This window comes from Anomaloglossus baeobatrachus, chromosome 2, assembly GCF_048569485.1.
Source record: "Anomaloglossus baeobatrachus isolate aAnoBae1 chromosome 2, aAnoBae1.hap1, whole genome shotgun sequence".
In the NCBI taxonomy this organism is placed as follows: domain Eukaryota; kingdom Metazoa; phylum Chordata; class Amphibia; order Anura; family Aromobatidae; genus Anomaloglossus; species Anomaloglossus baeobatrachus.
In genome coordinates, this window is record NC_134354.1 from 445,611,563 (window position 1) to 445,632,292 (window position 20,730).

Here is a 20,730-nt window from a genome sequence, read left to right on the forward strand (position 1 = left end):
AATAGTTTGTGCAAAACGCGCACCTGTACGCTGCCACCGACTGCCACACACGTGCTGTTTTTAAATGCAAGCACGGACGCAATAAGAACCTAACTGGTTTTTAGGAGCGACAATTACTGAGAAGTCTGACACTATCAGACACTGCTGACTGACGTGTATTATACACTAGACTTGTGCGTTATATAATAGTTTGTGCAAAACGCGCACCTGTACGCTGCCACCGACTGCCACACACGTGCTGTTTTTAAATGCAAGCACGGACGCAATAAGAACCTAACTGGTTTTTAGGAGCGACAATTACTGAGAAGTCTGACACTATCAGACACTGCTGACTGACGTGTATTATACACTAGACTTGTGCGTTATATAATAGTTTGTGCAAAACGCGCACCTGTACGCTGCCACCGACTGCCACACACGTGCTGTTTTTAAATGCAAGCACGGACGCAATAAGAACCTAACTGGTTTTTAGGAGCGACAATTACTGAGAAGTCTGACACTATCAGACACTGCTGACTGACGTGTATTATACACTAGACTTGTGCGTTATATAATAGTTTGTGCAAAACGCGCACCTGTACGCTGCCACCGACTGCCACACACGTGCTGTTTTTAAATGCAAGCACGGACGCAATAAGAACCTAACTGGTTTTTAGGAGCGACAATTACTGAGAAGTCTGACACTATCAGACACTGCTGACTGACGTGTATTATACACTAGACTTGTGCGTTATATAATAGTTTGTGCAAAACGCGCACCTGTACGCTGCCACCGACTGCCACACACGTGCTGTTTTTAAATGCAAGCACGGACGCAATAAGAACCTAACTGGTTTTTAGGAGCGACAATTACTGAGAAGTCTGACACTATCAGACACTGCTGACTGACGTGTATTATACACTAGACTTGTGCGTTATATAATAGTTTGTGCAAAACGCGCACCTGTACGCTGCCACCGACTGCCACACACGTGCTGTTTTTAAATGCAAGCACGGACGCAATAAGAACCTAACTGGTTTTTAGGAGCGACAATTACTGAGAAGTCTGACACTATCAGACACTGCTGACTGACGTGTATTATACACTAGACTTGTGCGTTATATAATAGTTTGTGCAAAACGCGCACCTGTACGCTGCCACCGACTGCCACACACGTGCTGTTTTTAAATGCAAGCACGGACGCAATAAGAACCTAACTGGTTTTTAGGAGCGACAATTACTGAGAAGTCTGACACTATCAGACACTGCTGACTGACGTGTATTATACACTAGACTTGTGCGTTATATAATAGTTTGTGCAAAACGCGCACCTGTACGCTGCCACCGACTGCCACACACGTGCTGTTTTTAAATGCAAGCACGGACGCAATAAGAACCTAACTGGTTTTTAGGAGCGACAATTACTGAGAAGTCTGACACTATCAGACACTGCTGACTGACGTGTATTATACACTAGACTTGTGCGTTATATAATAGTTTGTGCAAAACGCGCACCTGTACGCTGCCACCGACTGCCACACACGTGCTGTTTTTAAATGCAAGCACGGACGCAATAAGAACCTAACTGGTTTTTAGGAGCGACAATTACTGAGAAGTCTGACACTATCAGACACTGCTGACTGACGTGTATTATACACTAGACTTGTGCGTTATATAATAGTTTGTGCAAAACGCGCACCTGTACGCTGCCACCGACTGCCACACACGTGCTGTTTTTAAATGCAAGCACGGACGCAATAAGAACCTAACTGGTTTTTAGGAGCGACAATTACTGAGAAGTCTGACACTATCAGACACTGCTGACTGACGTGTATTATACACTAGACTTGTGCGTTATATAATAGTTTGTGCAAAACGCGCACCTGTACGCTGCCACCGACTGCCACACACGTGCTGTTTTTAAATGCAAGCACGGACGCAATAAGAACCTAACTGGTTTTTAGGAGCGACAATTACTGAGAAGTCTGACACTATCAGACACTGCTGACTGACGTGTATTATACACTAGACTTGTGCGTTATATAATAGTTTGTGCAAAACGCGCACCTGTACGCTGCCACCGACTGCCACACACGTGCTGTTTTTAAATGCAAGCACGGACGCAATAAGAACCTAACTGGTTTTTAGGAGCGACAATTACTGAGAAGTCTGACACTATCAGACACTGCTGACTGACGTGTATTATACACTAGACTTGTGCGTTATATAATAGTTTGTGCAAAACGCGCACCTGTACGCTGCCACCGACTGCCACACACGTGCTGTTTTTAAATGCAAGCACGGACGCAATAAGAACCTAACTGGTTTTTAGGAGCGACAATTACTGAGAAGTCTGACACTATCAGACACTGCTGACTGACGTGTATTATACACTAGACTTGTGCGTTATATAATAGTTTGTGCAAAACGCGCACCTGTACGCTGCCACCGACTGCCACACACGTGCTGTTTTTAAATGCAAGCACGGACGCAATAAGAACCTAACTGGTTTTTAGGAGCGACAATTACTGAGAAGTCTGACACTATCAGACACTGCTGACTGACGTGTATTATACACTAGACTTGTGCGTTATATAATAGTTTGTGCAAAACGCGCACCTGTACGCTGCCACCGACTGCCACACACGTGCTGTTTTTAAATGCAAGCACGGACGCAATAAGAACCTAACTGGTTTTTAGGAGCGACAATTACTGAGAAGTCTGACACTATCAGACACTGCTGACTGACGTGTATTATACACTAGACTTGTGCGTTATATAATAGTTTGTGCAAAACGCGCACCTGTACGCTGCCACCGACTGCCACACACGTGCTGTTTTTAAATGCAAGCACGGACGCAATAAGAACCTAACTGGTTTTTAGGAGCGACAATTACTGAGAAGTCTGACACTATCTGGACTGTTTTACACTGTGTACACCAGCCCCAGATATGATGAAGGCTGGTATACGGTCACCACTACCCTGCCTGCCTGCCTGCCTGTATACTGCTACAATAGTCCTGACAAGGACTCTTCTGGTCACTAGCCTGTATTCCGACCTGGCTATACCCTGCCTGTATATAGCAACAATAGTCCTGAGAAGGACTCTGCTACTGTACTCCGACCTGGCTATACCCTGCCTGCCTGTATACAACTAGAATAGTCCTGAGAAGGACTTCTGGTCACACTGTTTGCAGCCCTGCTCCGGAACTAACTATAAAGGGCCGCAAAGCTTTCCCTGAATCAGCGACACTCTCCCTACACTCACTGTCAGAATAGCTGTGAGCAGAGCACAGCGCGCCGGCCTATATAAAGGCTCGGTGACGCTGTGCAGGCCGGCCAATCACTGCAATTCCACAACTAACAGGGCTGTGGCATTGCAGTGGTCTGCCAGCCAATCCCTGCATGAGGGCTGGCTCTCAAAAGAGCGCCAACATGCAGAAATGAAGACCACGAGTAAAGCACGAGTATCGCGAGATTACTCGGTCCCCGCCGAGCAGCCCGAGTACAGTGATACTCGTGCGAGTACCGAGTAGTGACAAGCATGCTCGCTCATCACTAACTACGAACCCTTCTGATTCACAACAAGGAAAATAAGCTACATAGACTGCGCCTCAATTCAGGACTTAGAACAAACAGGTTGAGAACAAAGGCAAACCTGACAACTTGGACAACCACTCCATTCAAGACACAAAAGCATCTAACTGTGTTATCAATGTCTTGGATTATAAACCCAACAAAGTAGAACTTGCTGTGCTTTCTAGGGGACTCTCATTTTGTCCTACTAAAGCTCTAGACAAAACTGAACTCTGCAGCGACATGAAAGATTACTTCAGGAGACAGCATCAGAGGAAATATTTTAACAATGCAGATGATTCAGAATCCACCCAGCAAGAAGGAAGACGGATCTTGACAACCAGGAAAAGGTCAGATTGGACACCTCCACCTGGACGCAACCCTCATTTGGATAATCATATAGACACTTTCAGACATTTGGTAAAATCCACTATCCTAGACACACACAGGAGGCAACCATCCAACATCAGTGCCCAGGAGAGAAGGGCCATAAAATCTTTGAAAACCAACAAAGAAATCATCATTAAACCTGCAGATAAGGGGGGTGCAATAGTCATGATGAACAAATAAGACTACATGAATGAAGCACATAGATAACTGATGGACACACGCTACTATAAAAAATTGGAGTCTGAACCTATACAGGACTATTACAAAGAACTTAGCAAGTTGGTCTTTTGTCTGTCTGACACATCCTCAACAGCTGATGAACTGATACTGCTAAGTCCAAGAATAGGCACATTCTACATGCTTCCCAAAATTCACAAATCTGGAAATCCAGGAAGACCCATCATTTCATGTGTGGGCACCCTCACTGAACAAGTCTCAGGATGGGTAGAGAGTGTCCTTAAACCCTTGGTAAGGGATACAACCAGCTACATCCAGGACACTACTAACCTATTTAAAAAACTATCAGCAATAGGTCCTCTTCCAGAGGGAACCATCCTTGCCACCATGGATGTGGAATCCATGTACTCGAATATTCCACACCAGGATGGATTGAATGCCTGAAAAGTCTTCCTGAAAATACAGGAACTGATGCCAATTCTGTGGTGAAGTTACAAAATTCATTCTCACCCATAATTACTTAGCATTTGACAATAACATATATCTACAGGAGACTGGGACTGCAGTGGGAAGCAAAATGGCACCACAATATGCAAATCTTTTCATGGCCAAGCTTGAGAGTGACTTTTTATCCTATTATCCTATCAGGCCTCTGACCTACTACCATTACATTGACGATATTTTAATCATCTGGACAGAGTCTGAGGAGCAGCTGAAGAACCTCCATGAACACTTTTATCAGTTTCATCCCACCCGCAACCTAACACTCAACTACTTCTGCACTGAAATCAGCTTTTTGGACACCATCATTAACACTAGAAGTCCCAGAAATTTCGAGCTCCATAGGGTTCCAATGGTAGAAATGTTAAATGACCCCTCTCTGGGACTTCTAGTGTTAAACTACGGAACAATGAAATAGAGACATCCCTGTACAAGAAGCCAATTGACCGTCCAACATACCTGAAATGGGACAGTTTTCATCCAAAACACATAAAAAACTCTATTGTATACAGTCAGGCCGTCAGGTACAATCGGATATGTTACAACACTACAGATAGAGACAATCACCTTGAGGGCCTCAGAAAGACCTTTCTGAATCAAGTCTACCACCCAAGAACAATTGAAAACCAGATTACAAGAGCCACCAGAACATCAAGAAACCATCTCCTACATTATAAAACTAATGAAGAAAACAACCGGGTCCCTCTTGTAATCACCTACAATCCACATCTGGAGGTGTTAAGAGGAGCTGCACAGAAACTACAACCATTACTGCAAAAAGATGCCCTATTAAAATCTATTTTTCCAGTCCCCCCACTTCTGTGTTTTAGGTACTCCTCGAATCTAAGAAGCATCATTGTCAGAAGCTCCCTGTCCTCTCCAACAACAACAGGAACATTTCCCTGCAACCAGAAAAAATGTAAGACCTGTCCATTTATACAGTATTGACAACGGACAAGATAAAAGATTCCCGGCTCACATCAGGACTACAAGATCCCAGGTACCTTCAGCTGCACCACAACTAATGTGGTGTACTTAATTATATGTACCAAATGTCCAACTGGGGGTCTGTATGTAGGGGAGACAGGACAACAGCTCAGGACAAGGATAAATTCTCACCGCCACACAATTAGAGAAAAAAAGGATAGATCTACCTATGGCCAAACATTTTTGTACCCCAGACCACAGCATCACGGACATGAAATTGCTGGTATTGAAAGGAAATTTCAAGTCCCAGAGAGACAGGAGACTATGGGAGTACAAACTTATGATGAAATCTGAAATCTCATTGGAAGAAAACTTTAAACGCTGATTAAACAAGAACGACAAAATGGATTTTTTTTTTACTAAAAGTATTACTGTAATCAGTATTACAGCACCATTTTAAGACATGTCTTTAATTTGCATTGTTATATGATGTTGATTCTCTTTAATGTTCGTTTGGACACTGGGCTCTGTTTAAAGACAGAGAACGCGAGAGTCACACAAAGGAAACCTTTCAGAAGTCTTGATTTCCTTTCAGTTTTGGTTATACCCTAGGCCTAGGGATTTGCCAACTCATGAAAAGTTTCTGAAGAGAGCTGTCAAGTATGGCATTTGGATAATAGATGTTGTCATAAGAAACTAAGGAATGTTCTGAAAATTATGATGATATCAATGATGATTAATAGTAATGTAATTACCTGCCAACAGCAATTGCAGCTATTAGTAATGCAAGTAAAACTGCCAGAAGAACCGAGAGAATCACAACAATTACGATCATTCCCGCACTATGTCCTCTGAATCCAGTATCAATAGTACTTTTGTTCCTTCCTGTTAAAAGAAAATACAATTTCACATACATAGTATAAATGTATATGCTAGGCTGCACTCACAAAGACATTGCAACTATGGAATAGTAAAAATATATATCTTGTGGATAGTAACTAATATTTTATTACAAAATTTTAAAGTAACATTTTGCAATAATGTTTTTGAACTAAAAAAAGACATACAACACCACGAAAATGTGTCATGATTAGTGATGAGCGAGTACGCTTGTCACTACTCGGTACTCGCACGAGTATCACTGTACTCGGGTTACTCGGCGGGTACCGAGTAATTTCGCAATACTCGTGCTGTACTCGTGGTCTTCATCCCTGCATGCTGGCACTCTTTTGAGAGCCAGCTCTCATGCAGGGATTGGCTGGCAGACCACTGCAATGCCACAGCCCTGTTAGTTGTGGAATTGCAGTGATTGGCCGGCCCGCAGAGCGTGACCAAGCCTTTATACCGGCGGGCGCGCTGTGCGCTGCACACAGCCATCTCGTATTCCCTGCTTTCCTCGCTCACAGGCGCCTATGATTGGTTGCAGTCAGACACGCCCCCACGCTGAGTGACAGGTGTCTCACTGCACCCAATCACAGCAGCCGGTGGGCGTGTGTATACTGTGCAGTGAAATAAATAATTAAATAATTAAAGAAAACGGCGTGCGATCACCCCAATTTTAATACCAGCCAGATAAAGCCATACGGCTGAAGGCTGGTATTCTCAGGATGGGGAGCCCCACGTTATGGGGAGCCCCCCAGCCTAACAATATCAGTCAGCAGCCGCCCAGAATTGCCGCATACATTAGATGCGACAGTTCTGGGACTGTACCCGGCTCTTCCCGATTTGCCCTGATGCGTTGGCAAATCGGGGTAATAAGGAGTTAATGGCAGCCCATAGCTGCCACTAAATCCTAGATTAATCATGTCAGGCATCTCCCCGAGAAATCTTCCATGATTAATCTGTAAATTACAGACACCTGTCACTCAGCGTGGGGGCGTGTCTCACTGCAACCAATCAAAGGCACCGAAAAGCAGGAAAGCAGGGAATACGAGATTGTTTAATGAGCGGCCGGCTTTTTCAACAGAGGAAAAGCCGCCGGAGTTTAGTGAACAGCTGTGCAGCGCCGCGGCAGTGATTGGGGAACGGTAAGTATGAGAGAGGGGGGAGACTGACCGACAGACTGTGAGAGGGGGACAGACAAGACAGAGAGAAACCGACAGACAGACAGAGAGACCGACCGACGGACTGAGGGAGATAGAATGAAAAAAAAAAATGACCGACATCGCTAGTAAAAAGCACAAAACGTGCGTTTTGGACATTGGAGTGCCACACAATGTTTTCACGTAAAATCTTTCATGTAATCTCAAAAAGTAACATACACCAGCTCTATCTCACTATTGGGTATGTGCCCTTAACATTTCCGCCATGAAAATTAATTTTGGTGTCATTTCGGAAGGTTTTCTGGTGAGTCTGTAAAAATGGCGTAAAACTCGGACAAAATTGTTCACAGCTGTGACTTTTGAGTGATAAATGCTTCAAGTGGTCTTCCCCATGCTGTTGCCATGTCATTTGAGCACTCTTCTAAGATTTTTGTGACATTTTTAGGGTTTCTACATGCTGCCGGGGGGTCATTTCATAAAAATACTCGGGTCTCCCATAGGATAACATTGGGCTCGGTGCTCGGGCCGAGTACACGAGTATCTTGGGATGCTCGGCCCGAGCCTCGAGCACCCGAGCTTTTTGGTACTCGCTCATCACTAGTCATGATGCCATGTGTACAACTGCCCTAAGAGAGGTTTTGCAGTGAGTACTACAGTCAGAGCAGGGTTACAATGACTCTAACTACCATCTCATTTGTTTTAACTTTTTAATCATTAATAAGCTGTGAAGTAGCAGTCAAACATCATTCTAAAATATGATACCTGCTAGGAGGTTGAATTTTTCAGACCAGCGTGTCTCTCTGGCTAGTGTAGTATTGTTCAGCAAAACAAATTTAACTCTAAAAATAAGAACAGATTTCAAACTTTTAAAATTGTGAAAAATAAGCATGTTAAACAGTATTTTATAGTTTGTGTAGTGATGGGCAGACCTGAAGATATTCGGGATCGGTGGGTCCAACCGAGTTAAAAAAAAGAAACAAACCCTGGTACGAAATTGACCCGAATATCTTGCAGGACGCCAGTTCCCACATAAGTCTATAGGGACCTGAATCATGGGCATAAAAATTGTGTTAGAAGGGATAGGAGGATTAGAGCAAGTACTATATACTTACCAATCTCTGTGCGCTGTAACACTGCTTCCGAGGCAGCTCATTAACCTCATACATATGTACCGCTTTCCCTGTCCACCGACAGTCCCGGTGTCATTTGCGGTCACAGCTGGAGGTTCCCACAGTCGTCTTCTGACCATAAATACCCTGAGTGACGTCACCGCTCATCGCTAAGGCTCAGTCTCTGCCTAAAGCCCACAGTGTGCGGCCATGTTCTGTGTCCACACGCTGCGGCTTCAGAATGTAGCAGAGTTGGAATCGTCGTGGCCCCTCATGTGGATTACGTCGGAACTGAGGTGTTTTTCGTGTTAATAAAAGAGTGAAAGAGGGTTTTTTTTGTATTTTATTTCAAATAAAAGATTTTTTTAGGTGTTTGTGTTTATTTATTTTCACTTACAGATTAGTAATGGGAGGGTCTCATAGACCCCCCCATTACTAATCTAGGGCTTAGTGGCAGCTGTGAGCTGTCATTATCCCCTTAGTACCTCAATTGCCAGTGCATCAGGAATTGTCTCATTTAATGGATGTGACAATCCTGGGTGGCTGCTAGGGGGGCCCAATAACCATGGGTCTCCCCAGCCTGAGAATACCCCCAGCTGTCAGCTTTCGCATGGTGAGGTATCAAAATTGGGGGGATCGCACGTTGTTTATTTTAATTATTTATGTAATAAAAAAAGCACCAAAATAAGAACACAGCTGGGGTCTGCAGCCTGTAGCCATATGCTTTATCTGTCCTGGGTATCATAATATGGGGGGACCCTTTGCCAAATTTTTAATATATTTATTTATGTTTACACCAGTCTAGACAGGCACACAGTGATTGTGATTTACAGCAGTCAGACACGCTGTCACACAGGGTGGTGGCGTTGTCAGCAACCAATCAGAGATGTCGGGACTGCCAGTGGGTGGGGGGGGAAGTGCATATGTATTAAGGATAATGAGCAGCCCCAGAAGTAGTATGAGTAGCCCGGAAGCAGTGTTACAGCCACACAGAGACTGGTAAGTATAAAGTGCTTACTTTATTCTTATTTTCTTTTTTATTTATTTTTTTTTATTACCCAAGTTGTTGGATCTGGATCTTTACCTGAGAACTCTGGGCTTGGAGTCGGTGCTTTGGTACTTTTGAACCCACATGGATCCGGACTTTTACAGTCCGGGTACGCCCATCACTATTTATGTGACCTGTGCGATAGTTAATGGACTAATCACTTAAAGTGATAATACGTTTTGTGTTTTTTTATTAGTTGATTTAATAAAAAAATTTAAATGCATTCATTTGATATTTAATGAATTATGTTGAAATGATTTTTTTATTCACAAAAAAACACACTTTTGACATCAGGAGGAAGAGCTGTGGCAGAAGTCTGATTTGTCCAGTGAAGTGTACACTGGTTGGTTGCCCTGGGACAGTCAATGCTGACACCGCTGGAACAGCATCCACACCAGAAATGAGCATAGCTGTTATTATTATACTTGAGGGAAACATCGTGAGAGGTTGTCAGAGTAGTGGACAACACCTTTAATAGCTCTCATGTTTATCACTAGAGTATAAAGAAAACACACACAACACAGAAAAATATTGGAGATGCCATACATCTTAACCTGGTGTCACACATAACGACAACGACATCGCTGTTACGTCACCATTTTCTGTGACGTAACAGCGACCTTGTAAGTTGCTGTTATGATCGCTGCTTAGCTGTCAAACACAGCGACGCAGCAGCGATCATAACGTCGCTACATGTGCAGAGAGCAGGGAGCCTCACACACTGCTTAGCGCTGGCTCCTTGCTCTCCTAGCTACAGTACACATCGGGTTAATTAACCCGATGTGTACTGCAGCTACATTGCCTCAAGCATATGCAAAAATATTGGACTATACAATGAAAAATGCTACTTGCTAATTTGAACATGTGAATAATGAATTGCATACCTGCCATGAATATTAGGAAAAAGGAGATATTTAGCAATCGCATTGATCAATGTAACTGAGCCCCAAGACCTCGTCAAGGTATATCTCTATATTGGGGTCCCTAGCTCTGTGACCCTAACTGTGTGTCATCTCATTGCAATTAAAAACTGCTATGGGTGGAGAGGGGTAACTAAGGACTTTCTTATATAGGAGATGGAAAAAACATGGCCGAAAGGGGCGGAGCTGTGTTCACATTCAGAAAAAAACTACATATAACTGAATAGGATAACTGAAGTGAGCACTAATATATATATATGAGTTCAAGCCAAAAAATACATACCATATAAGAATAAGGCTGCACATCAAACTTAGATAATGGTATAATGCCTCAAGCATATGTAAAAATATTGGAATATACAATGAAAAATGCTACTTGCTAATTTGAACATGTGAATAATGAAATGCATACCTGCCATGAATATTAGGAAAAAGGAGATATTTAGCAATCGCATTGATCAATGTAACTGAGCCCCAAGACCTCGTCAAGGTATATCTCTAAATTGGGGTCCCTAGCTCTGTGACCCTGTGTGTCATCTCATTGCAATTAAAAACTGCTATGGGTGGAGAGGGGTAACTAAGGACTTTCTTATATAGGAGATGGAAAAAACATGGCTGAAAGGGGCGGAGCTGTGTTCACATTCAGAAAAAAACTACATATAACTGAATAGGATAACTGAAGTGAGCACTAATATGAGATGACACACAGTTAGGGTCACAGAGCTGGGGACCCCAATATAGAGATATACCTTGACGTGGTCATGGGGCTCAGTTACATTGATCAATGCGATTGCTAAATATCTCCTTTTTCCTAATATTCATGGCAGGTATGCAATTCATTATTCACATGTTCAAATTAGCAAGTAGCATTTTTCATTGTATATTCCAATATTTTTCCATATGCTTGAGGCATTATACCATTATCTAAGTTTGATGTGCAGCCTTATTCTTATATAGTATGTATTTTTTGGCTTGCACTCATATATATATATTAGTGCTCACTTCAGTTATCCTATTCAGTTATATGTAGTTTTTTTCTGAATGTGAACACAGCTCCGCCCCTTTCGGCCATGTTTTTTCCATCTCCTATATAAGAAAGTCCTTAGTTACCCCTCTCCACCCATAGCAGTTTTTAATTGCAATGAGATGACACACAGTTAGGGTCACAGAGCTAGGGACCCCAATATAGAGATATACCTTGACGAAGTCTTGGGGCTCAGTTACATTGATCAATGCGATTGCTAAATATCTCCTTTTTCCTAATATTCATGGCAGGTATGCAATTCATTATTCACATGTTCAAATTAGCAAGTAGCATTTTTCATTGTATATTCCAATATTTTTCCATATGCTTGAGGCATTATACCATTATCTAAGTTTGATGTGCAGCCTTATTCTTATATAGTATGTATTTTTTGGCTTGCACTCATATATATATATTAGTGCTCACTTCAGTTATCCTATTCAGTTACTGCAGCTACATGTCACAGTGCAGAGAGCAGGGAGCCGCGCACACTGCTTAGCGCTGGCTCCTTGCTTTCCTAGCTACAGTACACATCGGGTTAATTAACCCGATGTGTACTGCAGCTACATGTGCACAGAGCAGGAGCCGGCACTAGCAGCAAGAGCGGCGGAGGCTGGTAACGAAGGTAAATATCGGGTAACCAGGGAAAGGTCTTCCTTTGGTTACCCGATGTTTACAGTGGTTACAGCTTTCCGCAGCTGCCAGACGCCGGCTCCTGCTCCCTGCTCGCTTCATTTCATCGCTCTCTCGCTGTCACACACAGCGATGTGTGCATCACAGCGGGAGAGCGACTACGAAAAAATGAAGCAGGACATTCAGCAACGAGCAACGACCTCACAGCAGGGGCCAGCTCGTTGCTGGATGTCACACACAGCGACAGCGACGGGACGTCGCTGCAACGTTACAGAAAATGGTGATGTAGCAGCGACGTCGTTGTCGTTGTCGCTGTGTGTGACACCACCTTGAGATAACTGTTCACCTAACAACTATCTTTCTCGACTTCCCCCCCACACATGAATACTTGGCTTATTCAGGCTATTATGTGTTTGCAATGAAAAGCTTATCTCCCACTATAACAAAAGGACAGGGCATTTGAATCAATACTGGCCAGTCCTTCTCTACCCCTACATCATGAATAGGGGAAAGTTTGGAAGTCCTTATACATATTAGATGGTTAACCTATTAATGGCTTCAATTAAAGAAGACATTATAGGATAAGATATAAAGTTCCTTAGTAACCTGGATGAGTTTTAAAAGCCGGGACTATAGAAAGAGGCCCGATTAGTCCGGTGCTGTCCCCATCCGGCTTCTCCACTCACTATTCTAGTTGAATTGATTGACAGGTCTCTCAATATGTACATATATGGGAGAGATCTGTTAACTGTAGAGAGACAGAAAGAGGCCAGTCGGAGGTGTGATCAGACTAGTAAGGTCTCACATTATACTGCCTGGCTTTTCAAACTACTTTCCCTAAAATTGCAGCGATTCAGAGAAAAACATAATGGATTCACCATCTGGTGGATGGTTTACAGAGTAAAATATCAGTATTTGCAGATGATACAAAACTATGTAAGGTAGTTAACACAAAGGAGGACAGTTTGCAACTACAGTTGGATTTGAGTAAATTGGAGAATTGGGCTGAAAAATGGCAAATGAGGTTTAACACAGATAAGCGTAAGGTTATGCACATGGGAAGGAGAAACAGATGCTACGATTACTTACTAAGTGGAAAACTGCTGGGGAAATCAGACATGGAAAAAGACTTAGGGGTACTTTGCACGCTGCGACATCGCAGGCCGATGCTGCGTTGCCGAGCGCAATAGTACCCGCCCCCGTCACAGCTGCGATATCCTTGTGATAGCTGCAGTAGCGAACATTATCGCTACGGCAGCTTCACATGGACTCACCTGTCCTGCGACCGTTGCTCTGGCCGGCGACCCGCCTCCTTGTTAAGGGGACGGGTCGTGCGGCGTCATAGCGACGTCACACGCCAGGCGGCCAATCGGAGCGGAGGGGCGGAGATGAGTGGGATGTAAACATCCCGCCCATCTCCTTCCTTCCGCATATCCTACGGAAGCCGCAGTGACGACGGTAGGAGATGTTCCTCACTCCTGCGGCTTCACACACAGCGATGTGTGCTGCCGCAGGAGCGAGGAACAACATCGGACTGTCGTGTCAGCGTAATCATGGATTACGCCGATGCTGCACCGATGATACGATTACGATGCTTTTGCGCTCGTTAATCGTATCATCGAGCCTTTACACACTACGATGTCGCATGCGATGCCGGAAGTGTGTCATTTTCAATTTGACCCCACCGACATCGCACCTGCGATGTCGTAGTGTGCAAAGCCCGCCTTAGGCATATTAGTCAATAAGAAGCTAAATTGGAGTGCCCAGTGTCAGGCAGCAGCCACGAAAGCAAATAGGGTGATGGTATGCATTAGAAGAGGTCTGAGGGCACGAGATAAAAACCTCATTCTCCCTATGTACAAATCACTCGTCAGACCACACTTGGAGTATTGTGTGCAATTTTGGGCGCCGGTGCTCAAGAAAGACATTACTGAACTTGAAAGGGTTCAGAGGCAGGCTACTAAAATAATAAATGGAGTGGGTGCATTACAATACACAGAAAGGTTATCAAAATTTGGTCTATTTACTCTAGAAAAGTGAACACTTAGGGGAGACCTAATAAATATGTACAAGTATATCAGAGGGCCATATAGAGATCTCTCCCATGATCTGTTTGTACTAAGGACTATGACAAGAATAAGGGGGCATTCTCTACGATTGGAGGAAAGAAAATTCCTACATCAGCATAGAAGAGGGTTCTTCACGGTAAGAGCAGTGAGGCTCTGGAACTCTCTTCCTGAGGAAGTGGTGATGGCCAACTCACTGAATGAATTTAAGAGAGGAATGGATGCTTTTCTTGATAGCAAAAGTATGGAAGGTTATAAATAGCATAATCTTACAGGTAGATAGAAGAGTGACCAAGATTATTAGAGGAATGGGTGGGCTGCAATACCTAGACAGGTTATTAAACTTGGGGGTTATTTAGTTTGGAAAAACAAAGGCTTAGGGGGGATCTAATCACAATGTATAAACATATGAGGGGACAGTACAGACACCTTTCCAAAGATCTCTTTACACCTAGGCCTGCGACTGGAACACGGGGGCATCCGCTACGTCTTGAGGAAAGAAGGTTTAATCATAATCACAGACGAGGATTCTTTACTGTACGAGCAGTGAGACTATGGAACTCTCTGCCGCATGATGTTGTAATTAGTGATTCACTACTAACATTTAAGTAGAGCCTGGACGCCTTTCTTGAAAAATGTAATATTACCAGTTATGTATATTAGATTTTATTACCGGGTGTTGATCCAGGGAACTAGTCTGATTGCCGTATGTGGAGTCAGGAAGGAATTTTTTTCCCCATTGTAGCTTGTTTGCCACATTGGGGTTTTTTTGCCTTCCTCTGGATCAACATGTTAGGCTACGGGTTGAACTAGATGGACTTAGAGTCTCCCTTCAACCTTAAAACTATGAACTATGATTCAGTCGCCTAGTTATTCTATAATTCAAGGTTCTCATGAATCTAATGATAGGTTCCCTTTATTATTTTTAACTGAATTCTTTGGGCAATGGGTGATAAGTGGAATGGAAAGTAGGTTAACTGGGTAGCAGAGGTCAGGATAATTTGGAGGGGCACAAAGGTATGCGCTCCTAGGTCTGCCACAGACATGTATGCTAAGATATTAGCAGTAGCTGAATTTTGGTTGAAGCTACAGTTATGCATGCTGCAGTTTCATTTTCACTCAGGAGCCACACCTATTTGCTCTCTGCCCTCTTCTCTTCTCTGAAGCTGCTCGCTGCACTTCTGGGTATATTAGTGTAGCAAGCGGTATAAAAGACAACAGGGAAGAGTATGCAACTAGTCACTGTGTGTGTGGCCAGGGATACAGGCAGTGCACATGCACACACATGCTAGCACTGTGGAGCCAATTTGACCCCTTCACCCCTGGGCAATTTTCTGTTTTTCGTTTTTGTTTTTCCTTCACTTCTTCCAAGACCCGTAACTTTTTTTCGTCAATTTTCCCATATGAGGGCTTTTTTATGCGGGACAAGTTGAACTTTTAAATGAAACCATGAGTTTTACCATATAGTGTACCTTAAAACGACAAAATTATTCCAAATGTGGAAAAATTGCTAAAAAAGTGTGATTGCATGATTGTTTTGGGGTATTTTATTCACTGTGTTCACTATATGGTATAACTGATGTGTTGGTGTGATGCCTCATGTCAGTACGAGTTTGTAGATACCAAACAAGAATAGGTTTACTTTTATTTAAGGGATTAAAAAAAAATCAGACGTTTGTCCCAAAAAAGTGGCACACTTTTACTGACATTTTCCTTGACCTGTATTGTTCTCATTTTTCAGGATATGGGGCTCAATGATGACTTATTTTTTGTGTCTTGATCTGGTATTTTTAATGCTACCATTTTTCTGCAGATGCTATGTTTTGAACGCCTGTTATTGCAGTTTGCGCAAGGTATGCGACAACCAAAAAACGTAATTTTGGTGATTGGAATTTTTTTGCCGCTACACTGTTTTCCAATCAGGTTAATTGATTTTATATTTTGATACATCGGGTGTTATCAAACTCTGCGATACCAAATATGTGTACATTTTTTATTTTTTTTAATCATTTAATTTTCAATAGGGGTGATTTGAACTTTTAGGGTTTTTTTAATTCTTTTAAAACTTTTCTTTACTTTTTTTAATTTTATTAGCCCCCCCCAGGGTACAATAAGGATCAGCAGTCTTATCGCTTGTGCTTTTCTGTTCATCAGAGCTGCACAGCTTCCTCAGTTGTGAAGGGGTTATAATGCATTTTGGGAGGTCAATAAAGCACAAATGCATTAAATAGTATATTGTACATACGGCATAATGTTCACCTCGTTGATTTATAAGCAGCTGACAATTTTTTGTTGCTATTTTTAGCAAATGGAGTAGAATATAATTGAAAGGAAGTCATAAAAGAGATACTAGAACATCTCTCTAATTTGTGAGGGAAATTGAGTAAACACTTTTTCACCCCTTAAAGATGCAAAAAATGTTTAGCAGATGAATATATTTTCATTCTGTAAATGTTTTTTACAGTTATGGCCGAAAGTGTTGGCATCTTTTAAATTGTTCCACAAAATGAAGTATCGTGTGCCATGTTATGCACGGAGAACAGAAAGAGGAGAAGAGAAAGGTCTCAGGACTTGAGAACCAAAATGATTGAAAAATATCAACATTCTCAAGGTTACAAGTCCAACTCCAGAGATATTGATGTTCTTTTGTCCACGGTTCTCAACATAATAAGTTTACAACCCATGGCACTATAGTTAATCTCCCTGGACGTGGACAGCAGAGAAAAATTGATGAAAGGTTGCAAGGCACGATAGTCCGTGGTGGATAAGCAGTCTCAATCAAGTTCCAACAAAATTCAAGGCTCAGGGTGAATCAGTGTCAACGAGAACTCTCCATTGACATTTGAATTAAATAAAACACAATGGCAGGAGACCCAAGAGGACCCCACTGCTTACACTGTGACATAAAAAAGCTAAATTGCAGCTTGTCAAAATGTACATGAGAAAGCCAAAATCCTTATGGGAATGTGTCCTATGGACAGACGATACCAAGATAGAGCTTTTTGGTAAAGCGCATAATTCCACTGTTTATCAAAAATGGAATGAGGTCTACAAAGAAAAAAACACAGTACCTACAGTCAAATAGGGTGAAGATTCAAAGATATTTGGGACTGCTTTGCTGCCTCTGGCACTGGGTGCCTTGACTGTGTATAAGGCATTATGAAATCCGAAGGTTACTAAACGATTTTGGGTCACCACGTAGTGCCCAGTGTCAGAAAGCTGGGTTTGCAACCTAGGTCATGTGTCTTTCAGCAGAACAATGACCCAAAACATACTTCAAGAAGCACTATAAAACGGATGGAAACAAAATGCTGGAGACTTCTGAAGTGACCTGCAATGAGACTGGATCTAAATCCCATTGAACACCTGTGGAGAGATCTTAAAATTGTTGGGAGTAGGCACCCTTCAAATATGAGAGACCTGTAGCAGTTTGCAAAAGAAGAGTGGTCCAAAATTTCAGCCGAGAGGTTTAAGAAGCTTGTTGATGGTTATAGGAAGCAATTGATTTCAGTTATTGATTCCAAAGGGTGTGCAACCAAATACTAAGTTGAGGGTGCCAACAATTTTGTCCAGCCCGTTTTTGGAGTTTTATGTAAAATTATGTCAAATTTGCCTTTTTTTCTTTTTTTTGAGTCGGGGGGGTTGTTTTCACATATACACAGGAAATAAAAATGTCTATAATAAAACGTGCAATTTCAATAATTTCAGAGGAGCAGTACTTCATTTTCTAGAACAACTTCAAAGGTGCCAACACTTTCGTTAATGACTGTATGTATAAAGGGTTGTTCTGGAATTAAAAAGACATTTCCATCAATAGAAAATTTAGTAAAATGTAAAAATACAGCTTAAGCACTGATGGTCCAGTGGTCTTTGTTTTGTTCCCTGCAGTAATGATGTTCCCATACATGCAAGTGACCACTATAGTCAATTGAGGTTAATATGTAATGAGACTGCAGTGCCCCTAACATAAAGAAGTAAAATCAGTTCCCAGAAAAATATATAAAAACAATGTTATGTGAGTATATAGCATGCGTGCAAAACACTGATGAACCCTCCATTATTCATGAGGGGTTGACTGCATAGTATTCCAATTGCACACATAATAAGTTTCCATAAAGTCCTAGTCAGTTACATGTAATGCACCGTATTATGTCCTGTTGACAAGGATGATGTAAGGTGCTGCATTTTTTAACTTGCTGTTAAATCAGTAGGTTTGCATTGGCTGTACTATTTAAGATGTATAGTACCGTAATCACAATAATTAAATATTTAATAAACAATCTTACCGATAAGGTCCATTGTCATTTAAAATGCCATTACAAAAAGAAACATTGGTGCAATTCAATTCTACTCCAACCGAAATCAAAGCTTTAGGTTGTGGAACAGTATCAGCACATGGGTAGTTAGCAGCTGGCTGCTGGTAGAGATGATGATATTTTTTAGATGGGAAGAACTTAAAATCAGATGGATTACTGAGATCCTGTACTGTCAGATTTGGCACAACTGTGGGTAAAACAAATTTAAAGTCAGTGAAAATAACAAAACCATCCATTTATTTAAACTTTTATGTTTCGATATGTGAACAAGAAAGGAGAAAAGGCGATCATAGAAGCCCAGACACACAATAAGATATAATTCAATTTTTTATTAGTATGAACAATCTTTAGTGCAGGCAGTGGTAAGGACCAACATAATATGCATGATATTCATATATGCTCTAGACAAGGTAATGTCACAAATATATTACATTTCATAAACATCATATATATCTGTAATTTAGTATCCATAATTCCAATTACTCTCACTCATAAAAATATATATCGAGGAAAATAGATTATCCACCATACAATATGTGAGCTAAATTGATGTAAATAAGGCCACATGGCTGATAGCAATCCTGTCAAAGCGAATCTTAGCTAGTTAGATAAATACCACCAATGTTTATATAGAGGTCAAGCAACAATTTTTATATATCAAAAATAATTATATATATCTTAAAGTGGTCAGTCCTGATAGTTGTATAGCACCACCGGCTCAAATAAGCCTGATTCAGGTTGCAATCTACGTCATTTTGTGGGTGATGATTACCACCACTGTGTATATTGGAAGTGATATATATAAAAACTTGTGGTATATTCAGTCCTGACTGTGATAGGGTTGGGCTTATTTGAGCCGGTGGTGCTATACAACTATCAGGACTGACCACTTTAAGATATATATAATTATTTTTGATATATAACAATTGTTGCTTGACCTCTATATAAACATTGGCGGTATTTATCTAACTAGCTAAGATTCGCTTTGACAGGATTGCTATCAGCCATGTGGCCTTATTTACATCAATTTAGCTCACATATTGTATGGTGGATAATCTATTTTCCTTGATATATATTTTTATGAGTCAGAGTAATTGGAATTATGGATACTAAATTACAGATATATATGATGTTTATGAAATGTAATATATTTGTGACATTACCTTGTCTAGAGCATATATGAATATCATGCATATTATGTTGGTCTCCTTACCACTGCCTGCACTAAAGATTGTTCATACTAATAAAAAATAAAAAATTGAATTATATCTTATTGTGTGTCTGGGCTTCTATGATCGCCTTTTCTCCTTTCTTGTTCACATGTTCATGCGATTTTCCCTCACACGTAGTCCTATCTGATGATTAGATTGATGGTTTCTACTATATATATAATGAATATCAGTTCACTGTATCTCACCCTTTTTGCCATATGTTTTGATATGGCATATTTTTATTCTATTTCAATATAATACTGAAATGTAAAGAAGCAGTAGCGTCACTAGAGTTTTTATGGGCCCCAGTGCAAAATTTGGACCTGCCCCCACATATTGAGTCAGATATATAGGCACTTGTAGCATTCTAAATCATATAAAGACATATGAGTTGCCGTCCTCCTCATTATGTCCTTCATCCTCTTCTAATGTACCCCATCCTTGGCTCCTTCCTAGTAAATATGTCCCCCATCTTGGTAAATGTCCCCCATTTTGGGCCCATCCTGGTAGATATGCCCACCATCCTTGTAAATTTGTCCCTCAAAGGGATGAGCGAACTCGCAGATTTTGTCTCTGCACTGACTTCCCATTTCTATCCTGGCTACCCGACCATTCTCTTGCCTCTGGTTCGCTCTTCTGGCCAGCAGTTCTTCTATGGAATCAATACAGTAGATGCCGTTGTAAGACCAGATCCCTCTACAAGGGTTAACCCCTTCACCCCAAAAGCCTGTTCTTACCTTCCTCCAATTTTTTCAATTCTGACCAGTGTCACTTTATGACGTAATAAGTCTGGAACGCTTCAACAGATGA

General features: G+C 41.7%; 1 protein-coding gene across 1 annotated transcript in view; it reads right to left on the bottom strand.

Moving 5' to 3' along the window:
- Positions 1-20,730, bottom strand: part of LOC142290249 (uroplakin-3b-like) — a 52,419-nt gene that overhangs the window by 12,627 nt on the left and 19,062 nt on the right. Inside the window, exons 3-5 of the mRNA XM_075334198.1 lie at positions 18,680-18,896; positions 8,356-8,432; positions 6,307-6,436 (exon numbers count right to left, since the gene is read on the bottom strand). Of these exons, the coding sequence (XP_075190313.1) occupies positions 6,307-6,436; positions 8,356-8,432; positions 18,680-18,896 (424 nt within the window). The remainder of the gene's footprint in view (positions 1-6,306; positions 6,437-8,355; positions 8,433-18,679; positions 18,897-20,730) is intronic.